Source organism: Melanostigma gelatinosum (assembly GCF_949748355.1).
Source record: "Melanostigma gelatinosum genome assembly, chromosome: 14".
NCBI lineage: Eukaryota > Metazoa > Chordata > Actinopteri > Perciformes > Zoarcidae > Melanostigma > Melanostigma gelatinosum.
Genome location: NC_136647.1, coordinates 2,947,281 through 2,969,945, shown reverse-complemented (window position 1 = coordinate 2,969,945; position 22,665 = coordinate 2,947,281). Strand labels below are relative to the sequence as shown.

General features: G+C 46.2%; 1 protein-coding gene across 3 annotated transcripts in view; it reads right to left on the bottom strand.

Annotated features, from left to right (window-relative positions):
- rapgef6 (Rap guanine nucleotide exchange factor (GEF) 6) overlaps nt 1-22,665 on the bottom strand; it is a 106,759-nt gene that overhangs the window by 52,746 nt on the left and 31,348 nt on the right. For all 3 annotated transcript variants that reach the window (XM_079283852.1, XM_079283853.1, XM_079283854.1), the window contains exons 5-6: nt 16,960-17,029; nt 12,257-12,400 (exon numbers count right to left, since the gene is read on the bottom strand). In XM_079283852.1, the coding sequence (XP_079139978.1) occupies nt 12,257-12,400; nt 16,960-17,029 (214 nt within the window). The remainder of the gene's footprint in view (nt 1-12,256; nt 12,401-16,959; nt 17,030-22,665) is intronic.

The following is a 22,665-nucleotide window of genomic DNA, read 5'->3' as shown; positions in this document are numbered from 1 at the left end:
AAAGAAAAGAAGTAAAAAGAGGAGAGCGAGGGGCTGACGCCGGTGAGAATCGATTTGAAAGCGTTGGAAGGCAGAAGACGGGCTGCGTGTCTGTGGAGGAGACGTGGAGTCAGAGAGGATCCATTCATGTGCTTCTCTCTGCTACTAATGCGTTCAAACAGAGAAGCTTAAAACAGTCCGGAAAAAACCTCCTGAAATGGAAATCTGCAGAGTATTTAAAAAATGGTCCCAGAGCAGGAAATGGTGTTTCGATAAAACCAACTCAACATCCAAAGTCAGTTAGATTTCCTGTAGAAACTCTGGAGTCTTTTTTCGTGTCTTCTTCTGGACTCCCTTTCAGAAGCAGCGGTTCCTCTCCTCAGGAGATGAGCTGTGCACCTGCATCCGATGAAGCCTCTCGCAGGGCTTTAAAGTCCTCTGGATCACTCGCCTGCAGCGCTCCTCTCCTCCTCGCTCACCGGCTCCGTCTGTCAAACTCCTCTTTGCAACTCTTTATCTCCCTACAGAGCTCCAGCGGTGCAGCTCCACGGCCGGCGATCCCCAGTTCCAAGCTTCCCCCCTTCAGCCCCGTCAGGCGCTCACACCTTCACGCCGGCGTTCTTCTTCCTCTCCTCTCCCGCCCTTTTCGGAGAGAGAGAAGCCACCGCAGATAGGACGCTGCGCCGCGGAGAGCCAGCTGCTAATGAGAACCGGTGGCGAGAGTGAGAGCGAGGTAGGGGAGGAGGGAGAAGGGAGGAGAATCCAGCCCGAAAAAAGAATGACATCACCTGTGCAGCGAGAGAGAGGGAGGGAGTGAGAGAGAGAGAGAGAGAGGGAGGGGAGGTGGCGTGGAATGACGCGAGATCAAGCGGAGGGAAACTGCATTAGATGGATTGGCTGCTGAGCAGATGTGGATGAGAGCGATAGAGAGGAGAGAGGGAGCATCTTTATTGATCTGCTGGTAACATAAACCTGAGTGTATTGAGGCAACCCCCTCCTCTTTGTGAGCGTGCCGCATAAATCACAAAAAAAAAAAAAAGAGGGTAAGGGGAGGAGGGGGGGGGGGGAATAAATCACGGAGCCCCTATCAGATACAAAGACAGATGCTGGCGAATGTGAACCCGCGACACAACAGACGAGATGATGATGTGTTCTCCCCGTCTGGAGGATTTGCTGCACAGTAGACGTGGATCAGACGTGCACGAAAAACAATCGCAGATAAATGAGCAAAATACAGAGAAACAAAGGCTTTCACGAGCATCTGGTTTATACCGGTTCATCCCACTGATCCCAGATGTGGATTCCACCTCAGATATAAAACCGGCTTTAGAAGCCGAAAGAGGGGAACCAGTGAAAACCAGTCTCAATATGGTGAAACGTCTCGACCTGTCAGGTTAAATAAAATAGAAAAAAAGAAAAGAAAAGTTCAGTAAAAAAGAAAAAGTCAACGTTTTTTAAGGACTTTTATATTTGAAGCAGGTAGTGATTTAAAAAATGTGTGAGCTTGTTTTAACCAAATGATGAATCACAGCCTCTGTAATGAGAGCACACGAAGCAGAACACTAACAGTGAAACAGTGACTTCAAGGCCGTTTTACCTCATTAATTATTCGTTGATATCCGGAGGAAACAAACACGAGTTTGCTCCCAGAAAAAGAAAAGCTACTGATCTCGAACATTAAAGCAGCGTAATAAATTAAGACGTTGAATTTGAGTTTTCCTCACAACCTCAGAAACAGGTCTAGCTGCTGACTTGTTAATATAATTCATCAAACTCCTGAGTGAAGATACCACAATACAAGTTATGGCTGTCAGGGTGTCACAGTGACTTCTGGATGAAGCTGAATTATTGATGGTTTAATGCAGAGACTTCTTGCTCTGCTTCACGTATCCCGAGAGGTTTAAGAGTTGAGGTTGAAGACATACGTCTCCTGTAAAGATTTAAAGTATTAAGAAATGATGCTCTATTTTGGGTGCTAAGAATTCCTTTCCTGCTTTCTACTTCCTGTTCCTGCAATGATATGAGAGAGAGAGAGAGAGAGAGAGAGAGAGAGAGAGAGAGAGAGAGGAGGGATGAAATGGAAAGCAGAGACAATGGGAGACGACTGATGTCTCCTCTAGGAGAGGAGAGACGTGAGCTCCTATTACCAGCTCCTTCAGAGGGGGGAGGCTCCTTCTCACTCTCTCCATTCCTCTCTTCAGTAACACCCCCCCCCTGTTTTTAATCCCCCATCCAGTCTCTGCCGTCATCATGTTTGCCTCAAATGAACGCTTTCCTTCTTTTCTGTGTCGATCAACGTCAGCTCGTCTTTTCTTTAAAGATCATTTTAATCAGCTGATCATCATCCATCTCTCTTTCTGCTCGCTGCTCTATTAACCAGCACCTCATCCCTCCATTCTCTCTCCTCTCTGTGTGTGTGTGTGTGAAGATAGGGATGACATCATCTTTTTCCTCCGCAGCCAATCGGATGCAAGCACATGGAGCTCTGCCTTCAGAGGATTGTTATGTACACAAGAGACACACACACAGAGAGAGAGAGAGAGAGAGAGAGAGAGAGAGAGAGACAGAGACAGAGACAGAGAGAGAGAGAGAGCGAGAGAGCGAGAGAGCGAGAGAGAGAGTTTGAGGCACTGTTTGTGCCTCAGCTGAACTAACTGCAGTGTTTCCTCTTTCGCATGCTAGTGTGTGTGCAGCACTACATCATCTCTTCTCCTGCTGTCAAAGCCCAGCCCTAACACACACACACACACACACACACACACACACAAAACCCCTCCGTCCATCTGTGGACAACCTGCTGGTCTCAGCACTAATCCACGTCCGCTTTTCGACCAATAGAAACTCTGATGTGACTGCGACACGTCATTCTGTCATCGATCGATCGGTTTCAAAGTCCACAAAGTGACGCCAAGCCCAAACAAGCCGAACTGAGAAACTATGACATGTTTTATTTGAAGTAAGCGCATTGTTCCTGTAACTTAGCAATGACCAAAGCTGCTGCCAAAAGAATCAGCAAAGATCTACGCCTGTCCTGACACCTGCCTCACTTTAAGATGGTGAGAGTAGAATGAAGAATAAAGAGCCAGACGGGTACACGAGCAGACGCAAACCCAACAGAGGAGAGATTAAAAGAAACAAAAGAGAAGACAGCATCACATATCACTGCTGCTCTTTAGAAGCATTTATCTCAATGAATCACTGGAGGGGAGGATTTGGGGGGATTACTGTCAAAGAAAACTGAAAACAAAACTTAAACCAGAAAAATGTGAGAAAACCGTCGAAAAAGATGACACATTCAGGCACCAACCGACAGGAAGTGTGACCCGTCCGACGGCAAGCTGTCAGACGGACGGACGGACGGACTCACACGCACACAGCACACAGCATCCTGTGTGTTGCTCACTGAGGCGTGACGTGGCTCAGTGATTTCTGTCCCCGTCTGTCTCCCGGCCCGTTACTGGGACAGCAGCCCCCCTGGGACGCCACACACACACTAGTTTACATGCCCTCACATGTGACCGACTGCATTGTGTGTGTGTGTGTGTGTGTGTGTGTCTACTACTCACAGCTAATCAATTCTGCCAGGCTAATTAAAAAGAGTCAGCTGACTAAAGCTCTGTCTCACACACACAGAAGTGCTGAGTCGGGTGGCTGTACAGTGATTTCTACCAACAGTCAGAGAGACATTACGACCCAGCTCATGAGGAGGAATGAACCGGTGCTGGTTCTGGTGCATCACGTCGGTTTACAACTTCCAGGAGATTCTGGCTTTAACTCACAGAACAGACCGGAAATGTTATTTATTCAGTATATATATATATATATATATATATAGGGCCTGTACAATCTGACTGTGTACACAAAGACTTACATAAAGGTACGTTCATGCACACAAAGAGACAACGATGTGAATGCGTTGACTGCAGCCACCTGATCACGTGTGTGCGTGTGTGTCCGAAGGACATGACAGGAATTCCTGCTATTTAAACCAGCCCTTCCCTTTCCGACTACGCAGAGACAGATCTCAGAGGGAGAGAAGCTTAAAACTTAAAAACAGGCCGTGTAGAAGTGTTAAATAAAGACCAGCAGGTCCTCGTGAACAGGAAGGAGGCTCAGCACCGGAGTGGATGAGAGGAGACGGAGTCAGAGACGTTAGGGGGGGGGGGGGGGGGGAGAGAGAGAGAGAGGAGCCGATTCTTCAATGAAACATTTAAACAAACAGACGGAAGGAAAAGGAGGAGGGAGGATTCAAGAGGTGAAGGAGAGGTGAAGGAGGAAGAGTAAAAAGGCTTTGTTCTTCTTCACGATGTCAAACATGAGTTCATGGTCTCAATCTCTAGTTTCAAGTCTTCTTCAATACAGCATGATGTTCATTTAGTAACTTGTGGTCCGTTTAGACTCTAAACAGGGGTGTCAAACATACGGCCCGCGGGCCACATCCGGCCCGCCACGTCATTTTATGTGGCCCGCGAATCCGCCAGCAAAAAAATAAAAAAAAATAAAATAAATTATTTTTATTATTATTATTTTTTACAAAAATTAAAAGTTAGATGTGAAAATAAAAATATCCCCATGGTCGAAATTATGAGATAGAAAGTCGAAGTGATGAGATAGCATGTTGTCTGTGTGCCGACATTAAAACGATCACAACAGGTGGACAGGAGATGCAACAGCCCACAAAGAGGATTTCCAACAAGTGATCGTGTCTTTCTCAACATGCGTACTTCTCTGCACTTGTAAACTCGTGGACTTGTGAAACGTCATCAGTCTCAGCCCAAGTACTGTTCCAATTCAAAGTTCACATCGAGCGGAGATGTTTGAGTATAAAAAAACTTTGAGTTGAGCCATTCGCGCCGCCGGTCTCACCGGGGGCTATTTGTGTTCATTCGCACTGGACGCGTCGGAGAGGGGGCGGGGCTTATCGCCCTGAAAGCCGTTCAACTGTCCGCCATTAACCATGGAAAAAATAACCTCTATTTCTGCTTAGTACGTGTTGTGGAAGTCACAGATATCCCGGGAAACTAAACTAAATATGTTAGGAGTGGTTACATTTACAACCGGCCCTTTGAGGGCGACCGTGATGCTGATGTGGCCCCAGAGTGAAAATGAGTTTGACACCCCTGGTTTAGAGTCAAACAGACCATAAAGCAGGTGATGCTTTAGGGGCGGGGCTACAACCACGGTGTTGTCCGGTCTGGTGTAACGTGAACCCTTTCACTGTGTGCTTACAGTTCATGAAAGTAACGTTTTAGTCTCCTGAAATGTCTCATTCAGCGTTCGGTTGTATTTCGCTTCATCATCTCTGTCACCTCTGGTTGCAAAAAAACAAGATGGCGACAAAACTATGGCTCATGGCTCAAACCAGATGTTTGTCAACTGAGGAACAATTTGGGGCATTGGGACTGGATTTGACAACATCTGGGTCATGGACCGTCTTTGTGACTAAAGAGCAAGAAACCTAGACCAAAGTGACACTGTGTGTCCGTATGTCTGTGCAGATTCACTTCACAGAGAAATTCATAAAACGATCAGGCAAAAAGCCGAAAAAACAGGGAAGATGAAGGTTAGGCAGAGAGAGATAGCAGGGAGGGCGGATGAGGGAGGATGAGGGAGGATACGGGAGAGAGATAAGAGGAGGCAGAGGGAGAGGAGAAGCAGAGAGGAGAGTTCAACAAGGTTGTCATCTTAGTGCTGCTGATGTAATCCCTAAAAGTAGCAGCAACAACAGCCAGAGACAGTGCCCCGCTGGTACACTGCGCTGCCCAGCTACTCTACACACTCACGAGGAGGTCTGCAGGCGTTAAAAGCCAACTTCAGGACCAGAGCTGTCATTGCATGTTAAAAGTACCACCTTTCATAACTGTATGTCAGATCATGTATTGAAAGTCTTCTTCACAGAAAGCGCTTGAGCATGTGCCGTGTGCACGGGTGACGACTGCAGCAGGAGCCCAGCAGCACCGCTGGGCGACTGCAGTATTTGGGAGCCTGAGTCATCAGTCGAGGACGTAAACAAGCCGTTGATTGAAGTTACTGTTGTGGTCCAGACGCCGCCAGCTGTTTGGATTGAAACATATTTAGGTTCCGATCGGCCGCCTGTGCACCTCTGCGTCCGTCCACGGCTAAATCCTGCGTCACGTTTGGTTTGGCCAGTTATGGCTGCGTGCTCACAGACCTCTCGTGGTTTGCAGTGACTCACACTTTCTCAAAACATATCCTTCTGCCCGGTACACACTTCCTGCTGACTCCTCACGCACTCCTCTTAACCAGCACCCTGACCATTGACTGCATACCTCGCAGCTTGTTTTTGAGTTTTCATAAAGTGTGTGTTTTCAGACGCCTTACAGCCCATTCGTTTGAGATCTGAACTCTATTAAGTGCAGCTTTCTGGTGGGTTGTGTTTTCCCGCCTGTTGCCAGTGATCTGATCTATATATAGCTTTTCCATGTTGTTCGTAGCTGCAGACTGAACATCCTGGATGTAGTCCATCGGGCTCTGCCAGCATTCTAAAGCTGGAGTTTCGTTGGCCTTCTTATGAGTTCTTCGGAGCCCTGAAATCTAACTTTTTGTGCACAAGTGACAACCAGGACAGTTAGTTTGATAATCTGTGACAATAACCAACATCAAGGTGATCAGATATATTTATAAAGGCGACAGAATTAACTGTCAAAAGGTCTCAACAGCGACGTCCTTATCGGTTTGTGTCGAGGTACTCAGGTACTCAGTGAGTCAAGTTAAACTAATGCTACGTGTTGCTTGAGTGCACGATTAACCCGAGTTAGATCCTCCACTACCTCATCCACGAGCGTCCTCGCTCCTCCCGACCCTGCCTCTCTCTCACCCCACCCTTCCTGCCTCCCATTAAATCCCCCGTCTGACCTCCCCTCAACCCTCACCTTTCTGCCCCACCCCCCACCCCCAGGCCTCACCCCCTTTCTGCTGCACGCCCACTCATCTTTTCCATTACCTGTCAACCCCCACCATCCTCCAGTCCTTATTCCACCCTTCCTTTCTCCTCCCGCCACTCTGTCGGCCCTTCAGAGCCCCTCACTCCTCCAGCACCATCTTTTGTTCATCCTTCTTTCAACTTTGCTTCCCGTTCTCTCATCCCACCATTTACGACTCATCTACTACTTCTCCCCCCGTCAGTCTGTCCTTCTTCCTGCCTCCCTCCTTCCTCTCTTCTTTGATTTTTTAAAAGGTTATTCTCCTCTCTGCTTCACTGAACATCATGAGCGGGAAAGGTTGAACAGGAAAAGCGGAGAGGAAATCGAGATCAAAATAAAGAGGCATTGCTGAGTCAGGGTTTTCTTTCTTTAGCTGCTGAGTCACATGACTGCTGAGGGAGCTTTTCCTTGTTAGTCCGTTAATATTGGTATTATTCATATCTTGTTAGCCCTCCTCACAGTTGCACCATTTTCTGAGTGAAAAGCGAGCCCTTTCTCGTTCCTTTCCTCCCCCCTCTTCTTCCTGGATCCCCGTCTCTCCCTGGGGGCCCTGATTGGTCTAGCGGTGGCAGAGCTGGCTGGAGGCCCTTGGGGCTCAGCTGGCCCCACCTGCATTCTGATAGAATGAGAGCAGATGAGCTCCGGTACGGACGAGCTGCATTAAAGCAGCGAGGGGGCTTTAAAACAGAGGCAGTACTGAATGTTTGGGCTCTGCAGACGTCCGAGGAAAAGCACAATAAAAAATAAGAAAAAGTACTTAAAAAGCCAGACGCGCACAGCAGAACGAGCAGATTCTCAGGAACATGCACCCACTGATGAAAATGAAGCCAGGAATATTATGGAAACGTTAACAACTTCATCACTACACGATGCCAAGCAAAACTCTGTGAAACGGACCGACACCAGCGAGCTCATTCCAACACTATCGGAGCAGGAAATTGCCTTTTTCTACGGACCACCGCAGCCACAGATTTCCACACATGTTCGCTGTTTAACCAGCATTTTTAAAAACATACGGCGACTTGGAACAACCAATCCTACCATCCACAGTGTCCAGTAGACACAAACGTCCCGGGCCAGGTCAACATTTACCAGAATTATCCTCCTCATCCCCCCCATGACGTTCAAACCCGAGGGGAGGTTGAGAGATGATCGTTCTTCCATTGCTCTCAGGTTGACACTCTCATGACAAAGCGTTGGTGTGAGTCACACCGATGACTTGACCACTAGATGACCAACACAACCTTGGACATGACCTGATTGTGAGCAGTGACGTTAGAGTAACTGGAGTAAAGTCACGGCATGACGAGCACGAGCTCATCAAACTGAGCTAATCTGATACCACCAAAGACTGCATCCGCGAGGTGAGAGCGTGGCTAATGGCTCCCTGAAGATAAACTGCTGTTATGTGGATTATTTGGGTTCAAATATATTGCTGTCCACAGCGCCACCTAGAGGTGAGAGCAACACAGCGTCTTCCTCAGTGAGCGGTGGGAACAGAGGGAATAGATTTCATCTTTTAAGGGATATTCAACCATATTTGACCCCTTCCCCAATCACAGACCTCTTTCCTCCACATTCTTCCTCCGGGTCCCTGGGGGTCCGCTGACTTGGGGCTCCTGGCTGTCCCCCGAATCTAACCTCAAGCTCAGGGTCTTTGCAGGTGTAGCCCGCCTAGACAGTGGAAAAGCATCGTCCTCCCAATCAGATCTTTAAGACCAGACAATCAGCCGATGTGGCTGATTGTCAACATGGGCTGTTTGTAAATGAATATGATGGATTTACTATAAATACATCTGAGGCCCAGCTGTCTGTGAGGCATTCGCTCACTGCTGTTGAAGTTAGCTGTGATTTGTTGCTTCCTGTCTGCAGAGATTTCCAGCGACTAAACACGTCACCTGCATGCAGTAAAGTGGGCAAGCAGGACCCGTCTACAGAGAGGGTCATTTTAGAAAACCTTGCGTTCACAAACCTCCCCCTTCCTCCCAAAGCAATTTCATTCGAGGTTGACGGCCGGCTGAGGCTTTACATTATTAATGCAGCTTTGCACACTTAACTCACGCGTGTCTCAGGTCGGCCTGAGAGGGGAAACAAAGGCTAAAGTGTTTGGAAGGGGAAAAACAACCTGAAACAGTCGTCAGACGGTTTGACTTGTGAAACAGGAAGTTTGCTGAACCACAGACGTTGCAAGAGACACGGTGTTTCCGGCGTGCACCGACACCAGATCGCTTCATGCTCTGCACCTTCTTCACAAGCGAGTCTGACAAGAATCCAGCTGCTTGTTATGCAAAAAGGGGGGCCGCAGACAGCGGAAGGTGAAACGAAAACCCTGAATTCACCACATCTTTTGGCTGATTCTATTCTAGAGCCGTGCATGCTGAACTGTCCTGTGCAGATGGCTGAACATGGCCTCGTGTTAAATTACTGATCCAGGGGCGGCGTGGAGCAGCCTGGCTGTAAAAAAGCCCCTCGAGCAGGTTTCCCCTGCAGGGCAAATGAGGTGACGGGTTCATCCATCTACATATCTACCCGGGCTGCTCCACCGAGGGAGAGACGGTAACCCAGCCAGGCATCCGATGTCTTAATGAAGTGACTTCATGTGGTCATGTGTGTGTGTGTGTGTGTGTGTGTGTGTGTGTGTGTGTGTGTGTGTGTGTGTGTGTGTGTGTGTGTGTGTGTGTGTGTGTGTGTGTGTGTGTGTGTGTGTGTCATTGCTGAATCCCGGCGGTACGTCATGGTAGTGAGAGAATGCATGGGATCTTGTGTCTCTCGCTCTGCTGGAAGAGGAATCGGGTTTCGGGATCAATGGCCACCAGTCAGCGCTGAGAATAAAATAAATAATAATCACAATAATAAAATCCAATGAGCAGTTGGTGTGATGTATAGGTAGCAACTACTTTCTATTGCTGCACCCTTTGTTTAGGACGCTTCTCCATTCAAAGCTTCAGGAACTTCCATTCACTCCAGAGCCATTAAAAGAGAGAGAGAGAGAGAGAGCGAGAGAGAGCGAGAGAGCGAGAGAGAGCGAGAGCCATTGAGAGAGAGAGAGAGAGCGAGAGAGCGAGAGAGAGAGCGAGAGAGAGAGCGAGAGAGAGAGCCATTGAGAGAGAGAGAGAGAGCGAGAGAGCGAGAGAGAGAGCGAGAGAGTGAGAGAGAGAGCCATTGAGAGCGAGAGAGAGCGAGAGCAGTGATAATGGATTACTGATGCTATTATGGTTCAATAAGGCCTCTAAACAATATCCTCTGATCCACTGCCAGAAAAACTGTTCTCTCTCTCTCTCTCAGAGTGTGTGTGTGTGTGTGTATAATATATATTTGTAGCCATTACCATTAGATCATCATAAATGGGCGACTCCATAATATACATTGAAACAAGTAAAGTAAATAAGGGAGCTCAGACTACAAAAACAATGTCTGTTCTGAAGATGGATTTTAGTTCTGGACCGTGTTGGACCGTGACATTGTAGCATTTCACCACACAATGCAGGGATTTGTTTAATTCTGGTTTTGATTTGACTTTGTGAAAACAACAAATCACCACCGAACCACCGAGAGTACACAAGGTAGTCAGACAGATATCGTCTCACAAGTCATTAAATCCAAAAACATCATTTTCTCTCAAGGGACAGACTGAGGAGAATCCTCTCAGACCCGTCTCAGACCCGTCAGGTTTAAACGAGACGAGTAAACGCCTCCTCCTCCATTTGTTCACCGGCCCGTTGTTGTTCTCAGCATGCGTCTGTTTATTCCACAGACAGCCCCAACATGACCCGCTTTAACCAACACCGACCCGTCTCTAAACAACAGGTGCCTGAGCCAGAAGTGAGTCACACACACCCATGAACACGAACACACACACACACACACACACACACACCAACAACTCCAGACAAAAGGATAGACCAGATAGACCTTAATGTGTTTTGTTCTACCTGGTTGTTGACATAACCCTGAAGTCATCGTGAGGAAACATGAAAAGAGAAGTGAAACAGAAGCAAGCTGAGTGCAAACTGCATAATATCGTTGGTGGCCGGTGATGGCTGCATGCTCGGGGAGCTCTCGTGGTTGCTGAGACTCACACTTTCTCCACCTTTTATTGCCCGTTTTATCCTGCTATTGACCGCCTGCTGACTCCTCACTCCCTACTCTTGACCGGCCCCCGGCCGGTAGTGAAGACGAAGCCGAGTGGATCTCCGACCCACTAAAATGTCGGGGAGAACAGCAGCTAACGGACCTACCAGCGTTTCGACAGTTTTCTTTTTGCCAGATGTGTCTGTTTTCAGCCAATCTTACTCATTTTAAAGGACGAACACAATTATCTGTGTTTGACATTCACACCGTTCCACTTGTTTTTGTTCCGCTTCATTGTGCTGCGCTAGCACATCAGAGTGGCCTTTACATAATAAACACAGTCACAAAGACATAATGTGGTGGGATGCAGCGATGCTGAAGGCAAGAAATATAATTTTAAAAAGTAAAACAATCACCAAGAGACTACAGAGCCGCGCAGGGCCACGTTAAGCTCTCCATTAAACCCCTTTGTGACACCCAAGGGAGCCTTGAGTTAGCTGGGAAGAGTGTGTGTGTGTGTGTGTGTGTGTGTGTGTGTGTGTGTGTGTGTGTGTGTGTGTGTGTGTGTGTGTGTGTGTGTGTGTGTGTGTGAGCTGAAGTTTATGTGCCTGTGTGTGTGTGTGTGTGTGTGTGAGCTGAAGTTTATGTGCCTGTGTGTGTGTGTGTGTGTGTGCCTTCTGTGTGTGACAAAGTGTGGCTTCCAGTGATTAGTCAAAACTGTAACTGACACAAGGCTGGCCCCAGTGATCCTATCAGAGGGAGGGAAACTCAACACACACACACACACACACACACTTTCTTACACAGACTGGCCTTAAGTGAGACCTTGTTTGTTTCTCCCAACAAATTTTCCCTTTTATCAAATCAAAAATGCTTTTGGCGTTTTCTGTGAGCACTCAAAGACTCGTTGAATACCACTGGACAACAAATAGCAGCCGTCAAAAAGCTTCTTCTTCACATCTTCAATCAAACAGAAAACTTTGATCTTTGCATATGTACATCATTACCATACCGGTACAGCAGTGAGTATTATAGCAAGCGAATCCAGAGAAGTAGGATCAGTAGAAGCTGAGGACTTTCCAACGTGTGTCATCAGAGACTGAAAGCACTATTTACCTCAGAGGGTTTCAGAACAGCAGACTTTGGAGATCTCTAAATCTAAAGAACCTCTGAGTCACGTTGGATAAGTTCATACTGTGGAGGTTTCCCACTGTTATCATCTGAAAGTGATCACTGTGCTGCAGTGATGGAGGTTCTCTTACCGTGCTGTAGCCGACGGGTTCCTGGCCGTCTGTGATGAGTTCCCGCTCTCCCCGGGGGTTGACTCTCCTGAAGCGCCGTCTGGACCTCCGTTGGGAACCTTCCCTCTGCAGGAAACCGTCGTCCCCGTCGCTGCCGTTATCCACCTGCAACACACAGTCGACACCCTCCTCAGAATGGAAGCTTCTACGGGATTCAAACCCACAACCTTCAGGGGCGCGGGGGCACCCGGAGGATTGATCCTCACAGTCTGAGACCGGATAGTCACACTTTTGGATCTTAGCAACCGAGTTTGTAAATTCCAAGTTCTGGTTCCCGATTTCTGACTTCTGCTTCTTGTAATCCAACTTGTGGGTGTTAAGTTCCGTTAAGTTCTGAGAGTCTGAGTTTCCTTCCTCTCTCCGCTTCGGCTCCGCTTCCCGCCCCGGAGCTTCTGAGGTCTGGCCCTGCTCTTCTGCCGGCTCCTGGTTGAACATCCAGTTCTTCCAGAGCGCAGAGAGCCGGTGCCAGCGGAGCCCACTCATCCGGAGGCGAGGACGGTATCACACCGCCACATAAAAGCAGGAAATACCACGGGAGGGCAGACACAAACTGCAGCAGGGGAACACTTCTGGACAAAGAGATGAATAGAAGCGTCCAAATGTTGAAACAAAAAAAAAAAAAGGTTCAAAATCCTGAGGGATCCCCAAACATTACATCCTTTGAGGAGAGCATCCACAACAACAGAAAGAACCAAATGAAATGAACAAAGGTCGTCCTCTTCTGAGAGCTGGAGAGTTGGAGTTCGGCTGCTCAACACGTTGCATACTGACTCACATGCTCTCCGTCTCTCTGTCTGAGACACGTGCACCGAGCACACTGAGCCCACAGCTTCCTCCAGGAAACCGTAAATACACAAATACCCTCGCCAGGCAGAAGAAGCAGAAGAAGAAGCAGAAGAAGCAGAAACAGCACGGCACACAGATTCCGGCCATTCAATGCATTCCCGAAAGGCTTTTTGTGCCCGTCTGTTGTCGCAGGAGGTTTTCTTTCACCACTGCATGATGTTAAGAGTCAACAGCCTTATGTCAGTAATTATGATGTTAAAGAATATCCGTTGAGACTTTGAGAAGACACGCTTTGCTTTGATTCTGCAAGGTTTTTAGTTTTTTTGCATCTTTCTTGAATTTGTCTTTTTTCTCTCTTCGAGCTGAATGTTTTGTGATGAATAGTTATTTAATCTCCATTTAACGACCACGGGTCAGTCATGTGTGGCCTTACAAACAAACTCATGATCGCCCACGGAAAGTGAAACTCCCGAGTGGCCTGGAGTTGAGATTAGAGTAAAAGATTCTGAGCTGAAGAACAGCGGAATAATGTGTGCGGTTTGCTTTCCTGTATTTCCACACATGTAACACGTACAATAACACCCGCGACACATTGCAGAGACGAGGACTACGTCTCTCAAAGGACAACGTCACAGAGCGGTTTGATGGAAGACAATCTCACGCATCGATTAGAAAGTTTAAAAAACCTGAGAGAGAAGATGGACCCAAAAGGTTTTCTGTCACCGCTGGAATTGGGACTCAATAGCTGCGGGTTTGAAATAGACAAAGGAACAATGCTGCTAATACACTGAACAACTGCATCGTGGGTAGTTTAGCTGGAATGGACTCTGAATCAGCTGCACGAGGGATAGTTCAGCCATAAAACACCAAATAACGGCAACAACAAAGGGACCAGTGTTGGTGTCGGTGTGTCTCTTTTTAACGAGCCTCACAAGACAGACAGCCTGAAGGTAACGCACACGGAAATCTAGAGGGGGGTTAGAAAGGTATAAAGACTTTCACGTCTCCGCTGTGATGACGAAGAAGTCTTAAAACCTACATTCTCTCTAGTGTCCACCAGGGGGCGACTCCTCTGGTTGTATAGAAGTCTATGAGAAAATGACTCTACTTCTCTCTTGATTTATTACCTCAGTAAACATTGTAAACATGAGTTTATGTCTCAATCTCTAGTTTCAAGTCTTCTTCAATACAGCATGATGTCCATTTAGTACATTATGGTCCATTTAGAGTCAAACAGACCATAAAGCAGGGGATGCTTTAGGGCGGGGCTACACGGTGATTGACAGGTCTCTACCAGAGACGTATCCGCCGTCTCTACGTCGCTCGTCCTCAGTCCAGATATGGTCACTTCTGTTTATTGGTTGCAAAAGAAAACAAACATGGCGACGGCCGTAATCCAAGATGGCGACGGCGAAATTGCCGAACTCTAGGCTTCAAAACATCAGTCCACAAACCAATGAGACACGTCCACTTCTTCTATACAGTCTATGCCCTCGACTGAACACAACCCCCATCTCTCCAGTGACCAACAATGTCAGCCATTGAGACGTCTTGCCTTTGTGTTTCTAACCGACGGTCATGGAATACAACGAGACCGTATTTCCTGTTTCCTCTGTCCATGTGTGTGTGTGTGTGTGACAGTTTACATTCCTCTCCGTCTATCTTTGCTTTATTCATTCATTTCTCAATCCCCTCTTCCCACCACTTGCCTACTTTTCATTCCCACGATGCATCACTCAAGACTCTAAAAAACAAACCCCCCCTGTCCGTCCCGTGACCACAGTCACAACGACGGCCTGCAAATGACTCTCCCTCGACTGTTCCCATGGCCCTAATCAGCTGATTGGCTGCAATGCAGTGTGACTGAACACTCCTGTGTGTTTACGTGGAAGCTCCTGACAGCACTTGTTGACATTTTTTACTCCTTACAGTGTTCCTTTAGTGTTAAAGTGGTTCTTCAAGGATTCCTCCATTTTTATGTCTGATGATAAACACAGAAATCATTTGTCACAGGACGTGTTCTTGTGGGTTTGGGGAAAAGATGCGCCACTGTTTTATTTGTCTGTTCAGCTGTTTCAAATTCAAGCTGACTACACAGTTTTTTTTTATCCTATTTGTTAAACAGCATTTAAAAAGGTGGACAAGACGAGGACACGCTCGGATATTAACAGCAACAATAGCGGCCTCTGCCTAATCTCATTTCCTGGTTCTCAGACCAAAATGCTTGAAAACAGACCATGTGGGTAGACACAGAAACACACCTCATGTTGTCCCCGAGGCTCTGATCAGCTGATCCACTTCCTACCCCTCCACCAACATCTCTCTCTACTCTTTCACCCAGCAAACCAAGGCCAGATCCATTCAAATCGACCCTCTTATGATTCAAATGGTCCTCTATTCCCCAGGAATCAGCTACAGAAGCATTGGCTCTTCTTTCCTGTAATACCCAAATGCATTCACACAGTATCGTACAATCATACCTGGAGGACCTTCAGCACTCCCACCGCTCCCTCTTCACTGTTGCAGTAGCCTCTGAATGGACCCACAGGGGTGGTTTGGGATTAATTGCCTCGATGAAAGGGCACCTCACTATTTCATTGCAGGAACCTTTATTCCAATTATGTTGCGATGTCTCTGGAACTGTCGGGTCGGAGTTTGCATTATTGCCTCAGTTTAAAGCAGAGCGACGGTCGGTCTGAGGATGCTACGGTTTCATCATCGTTCCCCGACAGCAACGACTCTTATGTAACTCTCTACAGTCGCAGCACCACAAGCACCAGAGAGGGACGTGTTACATGATGTGCAGAGGACTTCCTGTAAGATGCGACAGTGCTTTGGCCTCACTGTGAAAGGTACAGAACAATGGACAAGTCAAGGTTTAACATTCGATAACATCAGAGGAACTGTTGTCCCGTCTGATCCCTCTAGTCCCTCAGACACAGAGACACAGGAGAGGGACGGCAGGAGGACATTTAGGACATTTAGGGAGACAGAAAGACAATGTAATCTATTTTAAATCACTTCTTAATTATATCTATATATTTATAATAAGTATGATTATTTATTCATTTATTGTTGTATTATTTATTGCTATATTTATTGTTAATTATTGTATTTATTCTTTATTGTTATTGTAGCAATTGCTTTTATTTGTTCATCTTCTGTACTGTTCTATCAGTGTTTACATTTGACCTTTTGTTCAACCGCCCTTTTATCTTTCCGTTGTTCTTTTGCATTGTTTCTGGGTTTTGCTTTGTCTGTCACAGTACTTCATAAACTCTATTTGTAGATGCCATATAAATAAAGATATTATTATATGTAGCATGATAGATGTACTTAAAGCTTTACCAGTGACTGGTGGTCTCTGTGCTCGGTGACAACGACACTGGAAGAGGAAAGTGTTCGCCATGAGGCTACTGTGACTAATACCACGAGATCAAAGGAAAGGAGGAGAGTTACTGATCTTGTTGGATAAACTGAAAGGCCGTTTTCTGAGGGAAACTTGTGCATCAAAACTAAAAACAACCCATGATGCAACACTCTCCGTAGCAGCTGGTGCTGGTGTTTTTTTCCACTTTATTTGATGACATGAAACATAAATTCATCCATAACTCAACCTCACTTCTCAAGAGATATCATCTTATGTATAAGATACATTTAATTTCATTAGAGCATCTCGATTGTCAGGCTTTTGCTATATAATTTAATTGTTTCAATGGTGAAGCTTTAGCAACACATCCGGCCAATGAGGTAGACAGAGAGAGAAATAAAGACGGGTAAAACAGGCCTGATATCAAAGGACAGATGGGAGATGTGGGAGTGTAAAAGTGGGAGGGGCTAAGGTGAGAGACAAAGAGAGAGGCCGAGTCTCTACTCACCACAATCATTTCTGACGGCTCCAAAGTGATGCATTCACAGCCTCGTCTGCCCTCCAGCTGCTTGCCAAAACTGCAGAGAGAGAGAGAGAGAGAGAGAGAGAGAGAGAGAGAGAGAGATGAAATAAATGTTCCAACCAGAAGGCACAGATTAGACAATTCTGTCACACCGACAGATGCAGTCAATCACATCCGCCCGCACACGGACCCACGGCAGGAAGAATGACAGTAATTGTCCAAATGAAAATTCAGATGTCTGAGGATTGAAGGTAAGATGACGCCGAGGGTTCATGCAGAGACCGTTCGTCTTTACATAAGTAGCATCTGCTTGGTTTAGTGTGTTTACAGGAAACTTCTATCCATACGCCTATGATTGAACATTGAGCTGAATGCACATGAGTCGGGGGAAGGTGTGCAAAAGTGATGCTGATACAACAGAAAACTCCAGATCCAGCCAACTGGTGTTAATCAACAGCAATAAGTCACAGAAACAACATAAATAACCCGTTAAATACGTACTTGTTCTCACATTATGAAAGAGGACTATTGGAGGGAATATATTCTTAAGTTGCCCTGAAGAGATACTTTGAGAAAAGGGTTATCTCTCGTATATTATGACAACTTTAAAAGCAGCTTAATAAGCTTTTATCTTATCGTTTATTGAGAGACCATCGACTTTAAGAAGTGGACGTAGTCGTCCTGATATCACACATCGGTTTGCGGACTGATGTTTTAAAGCCTTGAGTTCGGTGATTTGGCCGTCGCCATCTTGGCTTTTTTGCAACCAATGAACAAAAGTGACCATATTTGGATGGCTGAGGAGTGACGTAAAGACGCCGTATAAGGCTCTGGTAGAGACCTGTCAATCAGCGCGTAGCCCCGCCCTAAATCATCCCCTGCTTTATGGTGTGTGTGACTCTAAATGGACCATAATGTACTAAATGAACATCATGCTGTGTTGAAGAAGACTTGAAACTAGAGATTGAGACATGAACTCATGTTTACAATGTTTACTGAGGTAATAAATCAAGAGAGAAGTAGAGTCATTTTCTATAGACTTCTATACAACCAGAGGAGTCGCCCCCTGGTGGACACTAGAGAGAATGCAGCTTTAAGACACTTCAGCATCGGCTTCACTTTTTTGGAGGTTGCCGCCTGTGAGAGACATCAGGTCCATCAGCTACAGGAGAGAGAGAGAGACAGGGATGTCCTCGTCTATGACATGACTGTATTAGAGAAGCACAATAAACCAACAGTTTGCAGTGAAGGCCTCACCACTTAAAGAAAAGAGAGTGTGGATCAATAAGCCCTCATGGTTGACACCTCAATAAAACTGTGCCGAGTCCGCAGAGACTAAAAACACAATCAGCCCTCGAACCAACTTTGATCGCCTGAAAAACCATCATCTTTACAGAGACGTGTTGGGAGAGAATACGTTCATACGAGTTAAGACCCACGACACAGGTCATAAAGTCAACACTACTGTCAGAGGAGTCTTAAAGTCGTCTTGTTTTGCACAACATGAGTCTGCGTCTGCCTCACCAGCTTCTCTGCAGTCGGCTGCCGAGTCCTCTGATGAGCAGGAGGAGAGCAGCTGATGGCATGGTGAGACCACGAGGGTCAGTCTGCTGAACGCGGATTCTGCCTGACGTCTCAGTTAAAGACGGTATTTCCGAACTTGGACTCTATTTTCCCATGTTTTCTGTGACAAACGAGGACAGCAATTATTTTCAAATTGATCCAGTATTGAGCGAGAGCGTTGCAGCAGCAGGGCTGCAGGGGTTAAATGTGCCCTGACGATGTGACGTTGCATCCACTAGAAGGGCTCGTTTCTGCCACCGACGAGCTCAGAATGTTATCATTAGTATCTGACAACATTAGAGAACAGGAGCCTGCAGGAAAGCAACAGAAGCGGTGAGGCCCAAACTCTCCTCAGTCTCCAGTGAACTCCGTTGTGTTTTAAAAGGTGGAGACGTTACTTTCCACATCTTTTCATGACAATATCCCCCCCACTGCGAGTGTTGGTTTCATGCATCTGCTAATTATGCGTGTCTCTCTGTGTGTTTCCCCGAGTGCCGTCTAAAGCGCGGGAGAGACACTCCGGCCTGTGAAGACGTCTCGCTCCCCTTGGCGTCGCTCAAAGTGGCGACTCAGCGTTGTTTAGGAACTGGAGGAGCGGCTGGTTTTAATTATGGAAGCGTGCTGAGCTGGTCGAGGGCCAACTTTCACTCTCACATCTCCTCTCTGGTTCTCACACTCCTTCCCTTCTGGTTTACAGCCTCCTGCCCTCCTCAGTAATGTCCCTTCCTTTTACCCTTTACTTCCACTAAAGTCCAAACCAATACGTGTTCTTTACCCTCGCATTTTTTGCTTTTTGCCATTCCTAAATATTTCCTCCCCTTTGAGCTCTTTTTGTTGTCCCCTACTCTTCCACTTTTTTTCTTCTTTTCCTGTTGACCCCTTTCCACCTCCATCTCACCCACTCCATTCACTTCCATTTATTTATCTTTTTCTTCCTGTGCACTTCACTTCTCTCCCTTTTGCCTTTTATTTTCCCCTCATTTCCATTCCTTCTTCCTCAAGAGGGGTCTGACCGTAGAAGCAACGTGTAACTTGAAGGTCTAGTTAGCTAGTTAGCTTTCCTGCTACACTGGTTACAGAAAGTGAGCCGTAACAAGTTATTACTCATCTGGAGAGAGCAACGTGCTTTCCCTACGCTACGAAAAGTGTGTGGTTGAAACATTAAATTGTTAAATTCCTACATATTTAGAGGCTAGCTAGTTAGCTCGCTAATTCCATCGTGCTTTCATGCTACACTGGTTCGAGAAAATGGGCCAGACAAACTTGGCGACAGCAACGTGCTTCCCGATAATTTGACGTGTGGTTGAAACATGGAGTCGTTAAATTCTTACTCTTTCAGCAGATGGCTTGTTAGCTAGCTAGCTAGCTAGCTAGCTCAATTGCATACGTTATATGTCTCTCTGCAGAGAATCCCCAATGTAATGTCGTGCTTTCTGTCACTAGCACATGTTGGAACGTTTCTTGTTCATACAGTGTGTGCATTGCCCAGTAGGGTGCTTGCCTCTTCCACATTAATATAATATTAATATATATATATTTTAGCTGCAGGTTGAATGCAAACAATAAGAAGCAGATGAAAGCCAGAATGCCCTCAGAGGGTCATGCACCTTTAAGAGAGGAGAGGTGACTTGCAGCCTGCAGATTGACTCATCTCCACACCCCCCCCCCCCAAAAAAAGAAGAAGCAAACTTTCATCCCATCACATCCTTAATCACCGGCACAGACAATGGCAGCCTCTTGATTTGCCGCTCAGATGAAAGCCTGTCTTCCTAATGTGTTCTGATGATGGAAACAATGATGAAAGTCCTCTTTCTTTTTGATTGGACGAGCAGCTATTGTTCAGACGGACACATTTTCATGGAAACAGTCAAAGGAAGCTGTTGTGAAATCAAAGCTGCGTCACGTTGATTTCTTTTAAGTGACATCCACCGAAGCTGGATTCAGAGAAAGCTGCATAACTGAAACTATATTGTTGCTTGAAACCTTTTCTCGTTGTAGCTGAAGCCGAGACATATCAGCCGTGAGTGGATTTATTTGACACTTCACTGCACTCAGCGACACCGTGCAGCATCCACATGTTCAGACTCCAGATTCCCAGAAATGAGGCGAGGCAGGTTCACCTGGGAGCATCCGTCCCTGCTGATACAGCCGTCCTGCTGTCTTTGGCAACACAATTGCACCTAAAAGGATGATATCAGGGTTTCTACGGGAAACTAAATTATTCACGAATATTAGACACTTGTTGTTTTTTTCATAAAGTGCTCTGCAGGTGAATCCAGGGACAGTAAAAGCCATTATCCCTCTGTATTGAGTTTTCCCATTTCAATAATGTTTATAGCATTGACCGAGAACGAAGCACATTAGTTGAGGAGGAAGCGAAACGAGGCAAATGGGTTTCAACCACACACTGTTTATGAGAAGTGGACGCAGTCGTCGTGAAGTCACACACTGCCGTTTTGAAGCATCGAGAACGGCATTTTGGCCGTCGCCATCTTGTTTTTTTGCAACCAGAGAATGGAAATGACCGTATTTGGACTGCAGAGGAGGAACAAAGAGACGCAGTATACGTCTCTGGTAGCGACCTGTCAATCACCGTGTAGCCCCGCCCTAAAGCATCCCCTGCTTTATGGTCCGTTTGACTCTAAATGGACCATAATGTACTAAATGAACATCATGCTGTATTGAAGAAGACTTGAAACTAGAGATTGAGACATAAACTCATGTTTACAATGTTTACTGAGGTAATAAATCAAGAGAGAAGTAGAGTCATTTTCTCATAGACTTCTATACAATCAGAGGAGTCGCCCCCTGGTGGTCAGTAGAGAGAATGCAGCTTTAAGATACTCCAGCATTGGCTTCACTTTTCAGGACCGGAGATTGCCGCCTGGTTTCAACAAAATAGTGTTGCTTTCAACATGTGTATATAGCAAATTAGTTTGACGCAGAAAGCATTCCTAGAGCTGCGAGACGTTTACTGTCATCTGTCAATGACACTTCAGTGAGGAAGATGCTTTCAAACACATGGACAACCAGTTAAAATACCACAAACTGTTTCACCCCCCCAGGAACTGTGTGTTCTTTGTTCATCTTTGAGAAACAAGAACCACACTTATTTAAATATTCTGAACTGGTTTGATTAAAATAATAAGCAGAAAGAACCTGCATCAGAAAGCCCAGTTGGCGAATGAATAAATTCTATTCAGAAGCTCCCACTAGAACATGAACACCCAGGCGTGGTTTCAGGAGCTCCCAGGGAGGAATGCAGTCGGCTGGGGCTCAAGAGTTCTCTCAGAGCCCTTAGGCTGGGGGTCAGCGCCACTCTGACAGATCTCTCCACACTCCACTGAGGCGGGACGCATGGTCCCTGTCAGCGCTGCACAGAGCCTGCCAAGCCCGTCTCTTCACTCTGTGTGTGTGTGTGTAGTGAGGCAGATTGTGTGAGACAAACAGAGGAGACGTACAGCTTGATGTTGTGAAAGCAGCAGGAGGAGAGCTAGAGTTTGCGGAATTGTATGCCTTCTGTATTGGACGTACGGTACTTCGTGTGTGTGTGTGTGTGTGTGTGTGTGTGTGTGTGTGTGTGTGTGGGTGGGTGGGCAAAGCTAAATAAAACACACCTCAGCGCAGCTTCTCCGTCCTCTTCCTCTGACCTGCTGTGTTACACCACTACAGCAGAAGAATCAACAAACGTGAGTAAACACATTGTGAGTGATTGAGTTTGTTGGCCCGATAGAACTCCGTATGGGTATGAAGGTAATGTCATATCTCGATGACGATCACGATGCGGAAAAGAAATCTCGATGACGATCACACGTGAAAAGTACAGAGTGTTCTCTCATTTCATTAAGAACTTTAGCACAGAATAATCTGATTTTCTGAGAAATGTGACCCCCCCCCCACTGGATGATGGATTTTAATTATATATGTATATATATATTTTTTTTTTTCATTTTATTCTTAACTTCTTTCTGTCTGTATTGAAGAGTTTTTCTGCTTGTATTTTTTCTACAGGATGTAGTTGTCTGAGAACTTTGAAAAGTTCAATATAAATTTGATGTATTATTATTATAAAACCACAATATTTATACTTATTATTATTATTATTATAGCTAAATGTTGATACCCACA